Source organism: Megalobrama amblycephala, linkage group LG4 (assembly GCF_018812025.1).
Source record: "Megalobrama amblycephala isolate DHTTF-2021 linkage group LG4, ASM1881202v1, whole genome shotgun sequence".
Taxonomy (NCBI): Eukaryota; Metazoa; Chordata; class Actinopteri; order Cypriniformes; family Xenocyprididae; genus Megalobrama; species Megalobrama amblycephala.
Window position 1 is genome coordinate 50,506,886 of NC_063047.1, and position 11,137 is coordinate 50,518,022.

Below are 11,137 nucleotides of genomic sequence, written 5' to 3' on the forward strand. Positions count from 1 at the left end.
TTCTCCAAAAAAAAGATTTGTTAAAATCGCTATGAAAAAAGTTTGCTAATGTTTTTTACTTTATGATAGTTCCACAACATATTTTTTATATTTAATTGAAACCCGCGTTGATTTGAGAACATAAATTCAAATCGGTGGCAGCTAACTTGTCTTTTTGCCGCATGCCTGATTAATGTATTGTTTTGTTGTGGTTACGTCCATAAATACGTGTATGTTACATGATATAAACAAAAAGTGCATTCAGTTTGCGTGCTTATTCATCAGTATTGTATGTAGGGACTCCTGAGGAAACACGCAGGCTCATACGTTTTCGTGCAGAAAACAAGCAGCATTTCTTGAAATCGAAATACACAGCAAAACAACTTTGGGAGTGAGTCATCTGTTAAACGTTTATGTTGCTTGTGCCTGATTACTGTGAGATATGTGCACTAATAGTAAAAATAGCTGTCGCCCAAGCAACAGAGATCACTACAGCTATCGATGGCATCTTAGAAGTGTGTGATAAACATCGGCGCATCTATGACGTAGGAGCTAGCGACGACTTATGATGACGTGTAACGGTCTAGTAGTGGTGTCCCATTTCTTAGGGGAATATTTTCAGCCCTACCCCTTGACACTCTGTTTCAAGGGGCAAGGGGAAGGGGTAAGGGGAAGGGGAAGGGGTATAAAATAGAATTGGGATTGGGCCTAACTTGACGCTTCAAATAAAGATTGTGTCAATTACAACATAACACCAGTAGGTGGCGACAAGTTACTGTTTTGTCATTTGTCATTAAATCATTCACTCAAGAGATTCGTTCAAAAACGCTGATTTATCCACTAATGAAACAAGTGAAGTCTTTGAGTGAGTCATTGAATCATTCATTCAAACTAATTGTTAAAAAAAAAAAAAAGAATTCGGTAACACTTTACTTGAAGGGGTGTGCATAAGACTGACATGACACCTTCATAATCATGACATGACACGTGTCATGAATATGAAGAAGGTTTATGCATGTTTATGAAAATGTCATTCGCTCAGTTATGTCATTTTTAATGCAAAGATGACATTGTTTGAGATGTCCGAGTTATGACAACTTGACATAAACCAATACATCATAACCTGTCAGTGTCTTTGTCATGACAACTTGACATCATTTAGCTTTATGGGTTAACATTAAACTGTCATGTGGTTGGTTTTGACATTGGCTGTCATGAGGCCATTATAATAGTGTCATGAATATGTATCTTGAGCTCAAGTACAGTGGTACAAATTGAACTTGTCATTAAAATGTCATTAAGTGACAATACTCTGACAAATAATATTATAACTATATTTTTCATTTCATGTTTTTTTTTGTTTTTTTTTTAAGTTTCCTCCAACAGAAGGTCAGATAATAGACAATTTCAAATTTCTTAAAAAAGATGACTTATAAAATAATGGTAACACTTTATTTTAGGGTCTTTTAACTAGTTGCTTATTACTATTAGCATGCATATTTCTAGAATATTGACTATTTATTAGTAATTAATAAGCACATATTAATGCCTTATTCTGCATGACCTTATTCTAGATTCTTAATCCTACCCAATACCTAAACCTAACAATTAACTATATTTAGAAGCAGTAAATTAGGAGTTTATTGAGGGAAAAGTCATAGTTAATTGTTTATATATGTGTTCCCTATACTGAAGTGTTAGCAAAATAATGTAATGTAATGTTAACCCATAAAGCTAAGCAGTTTTTTTAAGTTTGATAATTAATCTGCTATGTCATGTTTATGACAGGTTATGATGTTTTGCTAATGTCAAGTTGTCATGACAAAGACACTGACAGGTTATGACATGTTGGTTTATGTCAAGTTGTCGTAACAAAGACATCTCAAACAATGTCATCTTTGCATTAAAAATGACATAATTGAGTGAATGACATTTAATGACAGTTGTCATAAACATGCATAAAACCTCCTTCATATCCAAGACACGTGTCATGTCATGATTATGAAGGTGTCATGTCAGTCTTATGCACACCCCTTCAAGTAAAGTGTTACCAAGAATTCAAATTAAACATTTTTTTAAAGACTGCAGTATTTAATATTTTGTCAGAACCTCTAGTAAATTACATGTTATTTTGTTTAGTTGTCATGAAAAAAAATCATGATTCTTAATTTTGTGCAGCTCTAGGATTCAATGAGCTTTACACTGTTACAAACCTGGAAGGACAGGGTGAAGGACTTCCTGAACGAGAGCAAGAATATTTTGGCGTTGTTTCAAATCCTGATCATTCAAACCAAACTCAGTGACCACACTTTCCAGTGCAGAGCTGACTGAATGACACTGTGCTTTTCCAGGAGGCGGTATGTTCAACAGCAGCGTCAGCTTCTGCAGTTCCTGTAAGGACGAGACACATTTCAGCCGTAAATGACAAGCACAGCAGTTTGAGCCTGCCAACATCTTGATCATAATTTTGTTATATGATCCTCACCTTGGCTTTCTTCCTGTGGGATCTTTCTCTGATGTGACAGAGAGCTGGAGACATGTCTTCACAGTACACCCTACATTTATCACATCTGAACCGGAGGCTGATGCTTGACTAATAAGAATGCAGAAAATGAAACAAAATCAATTACATCAACAAATATGATCAATCTACACTGCCATTAAAAAGTTTGTTTTTTGTTTGGTGGAAGAAATTAATGCTTTTATTCAGCAAGGATGCATTAAAATGATCAAAAGTGACAGTAAAGACTTTTTCACTGAGTGCGCTTACATACACGTTCTTTAAGCCGATCATAAACAGCTTAAGCATAAACCGGTTGGAAAAGGTACAAGTTAACTGTACAAATCAGCTCTGCGCAGAGTACATATGGTCCCTCTCTAAATAGTGTTAAAGTAACACTGAAGCAGAGTTAACGTTAATGAGATAATTAAGCGATTAATTAAGTGATGATTGAGCATTAGTGATGAACACCTGCTGTTAACAAGCAGAATCACTGAAGAAAAGAAACACAAAAACTACAACTGACTTTAACTCTGTTTCAGTGTTACTTTAACACTATTTAGAGAGGGACCATATGTTCTCTAAGCAGAGTTGATTTAACTCTAGGGATTTTGCTGTGTAGTTTTTTGGCTCTTACCCTGATTTCACGCGGCATGTAAATGCATTAACCTGCTTTCTGTCGGGTTATTGAAGTGCGAATGTGAGATACGTGACAGAAACGCATTCTTAGTGCAGATTTTAATGCATCCAGACAGAGCGAGCGTTTCGCAGCAAGAAGAAGGAAATATCGCAAACACAGATTCAAAACCCAGAAAATTGTAAAAATGTGTTCTCATCTCTCGTGCAGCAGAAGTAGAAGTGGTTCAGTCTAAACGCTGCATCTGCAACTACATTAGAGAATAATATATGAGCCGTAAGTTTCTCGCTGACATGTTTCAAGCTTTATTTAACATCACAACTGACATAACATATCAGTGCTTCCCACAGGTTTGAAATATACTTGCGGTGGTAGCCGGGTGAAAAATCCTCCTATTACCCACGGCACAAAAATGGTCTACTACATGTGACAAACAAATAATGTGTGATTTTTAACAGTATTTTTATTAATTGAAATTAATTTTAATTACATAGCATACTATTACATTTAATTACATACTAATATTATGCATTGTAAATTATGCAAAATTACAGCATTTAAATGGTTCTTTTCCTATGTTCTCCTTGCTGTCATATAGTGTCTCTCTCAGTGAATGAGACACAGATTTTAATAGTAAAATTTATATAATGAATAATATATGTGTCAAATAATGTTCTTAGTCTTTTCTTCCTGTGGGGGAGACTACAATAATTTACTATGAATTAAATGGAAATCAAATTAAATACAATTTATTACGCAACTAAAATACCAATAATACCCAAAAGAGAAAGAAAAAACTTAGCGTGTGACATTTAATTATAAACAAGCCCGCAATACACCGGGACTCTTATTTTGAAATGTCTGTACTATTGTAGGCTGATCCTTCAGATTACAAAACAACCGTATAAAACATTTTATATAAAGGCTATGAAGTAGACATTGTAATAATTCATCAACTTGAGTTCATTAGCAATTGCCTGGCATAAATCTGCAGTTTTCATTGATTGAGAATCACTTTGAAGCAGTCTGAAGCGCTGTTGCGCGAGCTTGTAGAACGTGCAACAGCGCCCTCTTGTGACTTTGCAAAATGCAGCGCCCGTGGGAATGTCAGCGGGAGTAAACAGTTCTGACGCACACATAACGAGAAGGTACGAAACGATTAGTTAATCGATCGCGGATGGTTTCATTGTATTGGGCAGATATAAAAGTATAAGAGGATAAAAATAATAAAAGCAAAAATGTGTCTCTAAATATACTTGGGCGGCCGTTATTATACCAGGGCGGCCCGCCCAAGAAAAGTCTATGTGTGGGAAGCACTGCATATGTAATACTCGGAGTCAGATACGCAAATGATTATTTTTGACGTCACTACAGGAAAATAACCCGATTTATTAATAAAGTCATGTAAACGCGGTTTACTTGCGTTGTCAGGTTACTGGTTTGCATGTAAACGGGGAAAACTGCTTATTTCAATAAGGTGATATTTGTTAGTTATCAGCTTACTGGTGTGCATGTATATGTGCTCACTGTTACAAAAAATTCTATTTCAAATTAATTCTGTTCTTTTGAATTTTGTATTCATCAAAGAATCCTGAAAAAAACAAAAAACAAAATCTGAAGTAGCACAACTGTTTTAAACATTGATAATCATAAATGTTTCTTGAGCAGCAAATAGGGTTGCAAAAAGGGCGGAAAGTTTCCGTTAAATTTCCGGAAACTTTCCACGGGAACTTAACCTGGGGAATTTTGGAAATATTCCAATTTGGAAACTTAACAGGAATTTATGGGAATTTACGGGAATTTATGGGAATTTACAGGAATTTATGGGAATTAATTGGAAATTTTGGGAAATTTATACAAATTTATAATATTTATATAAAATGTATCATATAAAAACAAACATAAACATTTTGTTTGGTCATAATATGAAATAACAGTTATTTATTTTTTGCATTTAATTAATTTTAATTTAGTAAATATGTAAATATATTTTTATTGCAGCACTTGTTATGTGTTATTTATTTCAGTGTCACATGATCCTTCAGAAATCAGTCTAATTTTGCTGATTTGATACTTTTTTGAGTTATTATCATTGTTGGAAACAGTTGTGTTGGCATGTTAGAATGATATCTGAAGGATCATGTGACACTGAAGGATGGAGAAATTATGCTGAAAATTCAGCTTTGATCACTGAAATAAATTATATTTTTATGTGTATCAATTATACCATTATTTTAAATTGTAGTTAGGTTTCACAATATTACATTTTTTTCTGTATTTTTGATCAAATGTGCATGTTATGGACTGGGGGAAGCACAGTGCATGCAGGGGGTGTGGCCTCAATAGCCCTGCAGTAAGTAGTGTGCCGTGTGAGGAATGTGAATGGTAAAAAATTTAACTAAAATTGCATTAAATATGGTTGTTTTAACCAAAATTATGTTGCAAGATGTTTTTTTCAACTACATTTAAGTACCCTGTTATAGGCTAACCTGCAATTTTGCAAATTCCCTGTTTATTCCCATTAATTCCCATATATTCCCGTTAATTCCCATGGAAAGTTTCCAGCTTTGAAAATTCCCGAAATTTTGCAACCCTAGCAGCAAATAAGCATATTAGAATGATTTTGATCACAGGAATAAATGACAGTTTACTATATATTCAAATAGAATATTATTTATTTTAAATTGTAATAATATTTCTGTTTTTACTGTATTTTTGATCAAATAAATGCAGCCTTGGTGAGCAGAAGAGACTCGTTTCAAAAACAAAAAATCTGAATTATTCTAAAGTTTTGACCGGTAGTGTAAATGTGATTTTATGAAACAAATTTGTAAAGATTATGGTACATAAATACAGTATTCCTTCAGTACCATGGTAGCACCACAGTACTGCTTTTTAGGAATATCTCTTTTCTAAATCATGCCATTCTGCACAGAATACTATTTAAATTGCCTAACCGGTTAGACTATAACTTCCAAACCTCTTTAAGTTCGCAATCACTGCCTTCGGCTTCCAAGCACAGCTGTAAAACATCCCGTCTCGTGAGGCAGCTTTCAATCGACACCATTTTGCTCTTCTCCCTCCAACTCTGCATGCTGTCTGATAGACAAAATATAAACAGATGTTAGCTATATTGTAATCTTAATACTTAAACGATAGCTTATCCATGTGTTTTACCAAGTCTGTCTTGTTTCGGTCCATCTCCTCGTTCTCTCCAGTTCCTCCGCTCAGCAGGCGAACCCCTCTGAAATCGGTCCGGGTGTGAAGGACTCTGTCCAAAAACCCTTCCCTCAGAAGAGCTGTACGACAGTGAGGCTTTGGCTCTTCTATTCCCATCACCCCGCTTCGTTTTAGGACTGTAACTGCGTTCATGGCTCACATGGTCACGTCCCAGCGGGCTCCTCCAGCTCTCCGCTTCATCTGCTTCCTTCTGTCTCCTGTATCGCGGAGAGAACTTCCTGTCTCCCTTATCTGCCATTGAGGATCTAGATTTATGGGTGGGAATCAAGATTAATATGAAGAAATTAGAATAAAATATTTAAAATCCCAGTGTAATTCAGTGATAAAGTGCTCCCTTCACAGCAGTTTTGATTATGAGATTTCATAAAACCTATTAAGAGATTATTAACAATAATCCTTAGTACTAATTCATAAGTAATTATCAACAATACTTTAATGAATGTTGACTAATTCAATGAATCCAAAGAACGACCGAGATTTCATTATGGACTTAATTTTGACTGTGACTTGGGCTGGGCAGGCGATAAACGATATCATATCGAGATTGCGATAAAATATACCTTTATGGATCTTCATAATTACAATGTCATTGCTGTCTATAGAGGCCTTACTGAACCATCGGATTTCATCAACAATATCTTAATTTGTGTTCCGAAGATGAATGAAGGTCTTACGGGTGTGGAACGGCATGAGGGTGAGTAATTAAAGACATTATTTTCATTTTTGGGTGAACTAACACTTAACCTATTTCATAATTGTATCATGTTTATTACATTAAGTGCACAAAAAATGCTTGAAATATAAAATGAATGCATATGTATTGCATAATAAAACAAACTGGAAAGACAAAAATGCCTAAAAATGTATTTTTATTAATAAGGATAAGGATTTTTTTCAACATACTATGTTCTGTAAAAGTAATGTAATATTACTAACAATAACAGCAATTTGGAATAGTATATAATATTACTATTATAATTTTTAATAAATCAACTGTCTAAGTACATACAAACATCATTAATTTGAAACATGTAATTGGGAACTATACTGGAAGCAATACCCAATATAAACTAGCTAAAATAAAGAAGGAGAAATGCTTGATTTCACAACCTATAGCTTCAATTATATACTAGTATATGAACCATGTAATTTAGACATTAATGGTCATTATAATATATATTACCCACTAAAAATACTACCCATTAAAAGTCAGTTGAACCAATAGGATCACTCAGGGGCCTAAAGGAGACCCGATTCCTGGGGGGACTCGATTTCTCACCACACCGTCTCAATATATGAGGACATGAACAACATCTCCAGAGCTGCTTTGAGTCACTACACAAGCTTTTCAGCGTTTCATTTGAGAAAAACTACCGTCAAATACACTGAAACTCAGGCTGTGTCCGAAATCATCCCCTATACCCCTAAATAGGGCTCTATTTGAGGGGACAGCCATTTGTAGTGGTGTCCGAAACTATGCGCGCCAAATGAATTCCTGCATCTCACCAGAAGATGGCGTCTGCAGATCATTCATCCATCCATTTTCCAAACCGCGCTGGTCCAATGTGGCTACAGTGTAATATCATACAGGTATAAATGTATAAATATAAATTATTTATAAATATAAATTATTTTAAGTGATTATTAAGGTTTAAACATAGTTTTCAAGACAGAGCTCAAGATCAATATTTTCATCTTACTACTAGAGCTGCCAGTTTGCCAAGTTTCAAATGATTATTAAACAGCATAAACTATGTAAAAGCAGCACAGTTAGTGTCCGAATTCACTCATTCCCTTTCATTCACTCCTTCAAGTGGACTATATTAGTGTGGTAATGTAGGGAATAGTGAATCTCCGTCAAAATAAAAGTTCGGTTTAACTTGAAGAAATGATAACAGAAATATATCACTAAAATGTAGGGTACAACGGGGCAAAAGGCGCCTTTGATTTTATTTTCCTCTAAACCACTAGATGGCACAAAAACTTGCCGCAGCACTTTCCTAAACATCCGCTTTTCAAGATGCATGTGCAAATTTGTCCGATCCTTGACGCGATCGCGGGCAGAAACACAAAGTTGATTCTGAGGTAGTTTGATCTAATATTTGATGTTTTTTAAAATGTTGTTGATTTAAGTAGCAAATGAGAATCAATTAAATTAATGTTTGTATTTTCAGACAAAGATCTTCTTAATGATTTTCAGATTTGTTCAAGGTAATTCAAGCAACAGTTTTTCAATAACGGAAGAATATGTAAAAGTATGGTATTTGGGGCAAAAAGCACAATAATTAACATGTTAATGAATAGCTGACTGACTTTTTCATTTGTTGACGTGACATGCTTAGATTCAGATGGCAAATATCATATATCAAACTGGGTATCCGTCTTAGAGATAATACCCATATTAATAATGAAACAACCATATTTAAAAAATATTATATTTATCATATCATAATAAAATATGTATTGTTACTACTGTAAATCTATATTAAATATTATAAGATCTCCTTCAATGCTTTCAGAATCTTTACTTATTAAAGTAATTTTGTTTCTGTATTTTTAAAATCTATTTTTATCATTTGTATATAAAAATATATATATCACATAGGCCTATTTTAATGACAGTATATTTATTGAACACAAATGAATTATTTTATTTATCAAAATAAACAGAAAATAGTACAAACTTTGCTAAAGTTATTCTTTTGAACAAGTATTAACCTAGCCATTATTAAAAATATATTATTTTAGCTAAAGTGTGTGCCCCCCTCACTCATTTATAAGATTTATAAACAAAATTAACCACTTTTATGATTTTTTTTTCCACACAAAATCTGCTGCTCCATCAATGTTCGATACAAACATTTATATTTTTCCTGCAATCATACACTTTGAGAGTAGTCAAAAGCACAATTTTTCTTAAGGTGTGCCTTTAGCCTGTACCCTACTTCTCAAGGTAATAATAATATTTTTCAATATTATTAATATCAAACAACCAAGATATTTTTTCATTCACATTTTAAATGTATAAAGTTCTGTTGTGCAGCATTTTATTTGACAAAAAAAATAAAAACGCAATGTTTTGTTGTATATTAACATTTATATTTTCATTTTATTCGATTTTGAAAGCTTGATTAAATTGTTAAAGTTTATATAAATCCGTATTAAATCATAAAACTACGGAAGAGGATTAGGGCCAAGCAATAATAAAAAAATAAAACCATCTCGAGATTAAAGTTGTTAAATTTCGAGAAAAAAAATCATTAAATTACGAGAAAAAACGTGTTAAATTTCGAGAAAAAAGTCGAGATAAAATGTTGAGAATAAACTCATTAAATTTCGAGAAAAAAGTCGAAATAAAATGTTGAGAATAAACTCATTAAATTACGAGAAAAAACTCGTTAAATTTCAAGAAAAAAGTCGAGATAAAATGTTGAGAATAAACTCATTAAATTACGAGAAAAAAGTTGTTAAATTACGAGAACAAATTCGTTAAATTATAATATCATAATTTAACAACTTTTTTCTTGTAATTTAACGACTTTTTTCTCATAATTTAACGAATTTGTTCTCATAATCTAACAACTTTTTTCTCATAATTTAATGAGTTTATTCTCAACATTTTATCTCGACTTTTTTCTCAAAATTTAACGACTTTTTTCTCGTAATTTAATGAGTTTATTCTCAACATTTTATTTCGCCTTTTTTCTAGAAATTTAACAACTTTAATCTCGATATGGTTTTATTTTTTTATTATTGCTTGGCCCTAATCCTCTTCCGTACTAAACACAGAATCCTCCTCAAAAAATAAAAAAATAAAAAGGAAAACACAGAATTTAGGGAAAAATAAAATGGATTTCATGGGCCCCTAAATTAAAAGATAGCTACTCCATGGAGTTTAACTGTGAACAAACATGTTTACATTCAATCTCAAGGTCTAACAAATGTGTGGAAAGCATCTCCTTTCCCATTAAGGGCAAAATAATATTGTGATAAATATCAATATCGTATGATACGGAAAAAAATCGTGATAATATTTTTGGCCATATCGCCCAGCCCTAAATTGTCAGTGTGAGTTATTTACATGGATTTACATGCATTTACAGGGATCAAAGAACAGCTAGCGCAATATTTCTGCATGTGTGGTGTGAAAGTATCAGATAGAGAATGAAAACACGAGCAGTTTCTGTGATTTTGCTCGAGGACAAAGAGCAGCTCGTGAGAAGCGCCGTGTCATTCAAGAGTCAAACCAGCATCAAAACAACACAAGAGCCTGATTAATGTGATCCTGCCGAACTCACCCGATCTGACACCAGTCTTGCTTTATAAACGAGAGCGCGACATCTTTGATTCCCGTGAGTTTCTGCTAACAGTAACATGCAGGTGTCTGAAACTGACTGACCCTCACTTACTTCCGCCGGCTTCACTTCTGTCAAATCATCTGACGGTCATCTTCCTCAGTTAACAAGAGCATGAAAATCAGCCATTCCGCGCTTAATCAAGCGTTAATAAAGGATGAGTTTAATAATTCGCTTTTTAAGTGACAAGCTTGATTTTATGATATTGAAATCGTTGTTAATCTACCACACGATGTATGCACTTTCCACTTCCGGGTACTATGTGACTTCAAAATAAAAGCTTTTTCTGATTTAAAGCGGCAGTGCTTATTTTTAAGATTGTATGTAAATGTATTTCCCTTCATATTTTTGTGTTACATTTAGTGCTGTCAGATCGTTTAATCGCATATAGCATAAAAGTTTGTAAATATATAATGTGTCGAACTT

At 33.5% G+C, this 11,137-nt stretch overlaps 1 protein-coding gene across 3 annotated transcripts in view; it reads right to left on the reverse strand.

Moving 5' to 3' along the window:
* The window catches only part of tut7 (terminal uridylyl transferase 7), a 36,363-nt gene extending 25,393 nt beyond the window's left edge, over positions 1-10,970 (reverse strand). Inside the window, exons 1-5 of one of the 3 annotated variants that reach the window (XM_048189832.1) lie at positions 10,766-10,970; positions 6,294-6,601; positions 6,097-6,215; positions 2,465-2,572; positions 2,193-2,370 (exon numbers count right to left, since the gene is read on the reverse strand). In XM_048189832.1, the coding sequence (XP_048045789.1) occupies positions 2,193-2,370; positions 2,465-2,572; positions 6,097-6,215; positions 6,294-6,594 (706 nt within the window). In that variant the 5' untranslated portion in view covers positions 6,595-6,601; positions 10,766-10,970. Of the gene's footprint in view, positions 1-2,192; positions 2,371-2,464; positions 2,573-6,096; positions 6,216-6,293; positions 6,602-10,654 lie in introns of all 3 variants that reach the window. The other 2 variants (XM_048189833.1, XM_048189831.1) reach the window with 2 other exon arrangements.
* Positions 10,971-11,137: the final 167 nt, after the last annotated feature.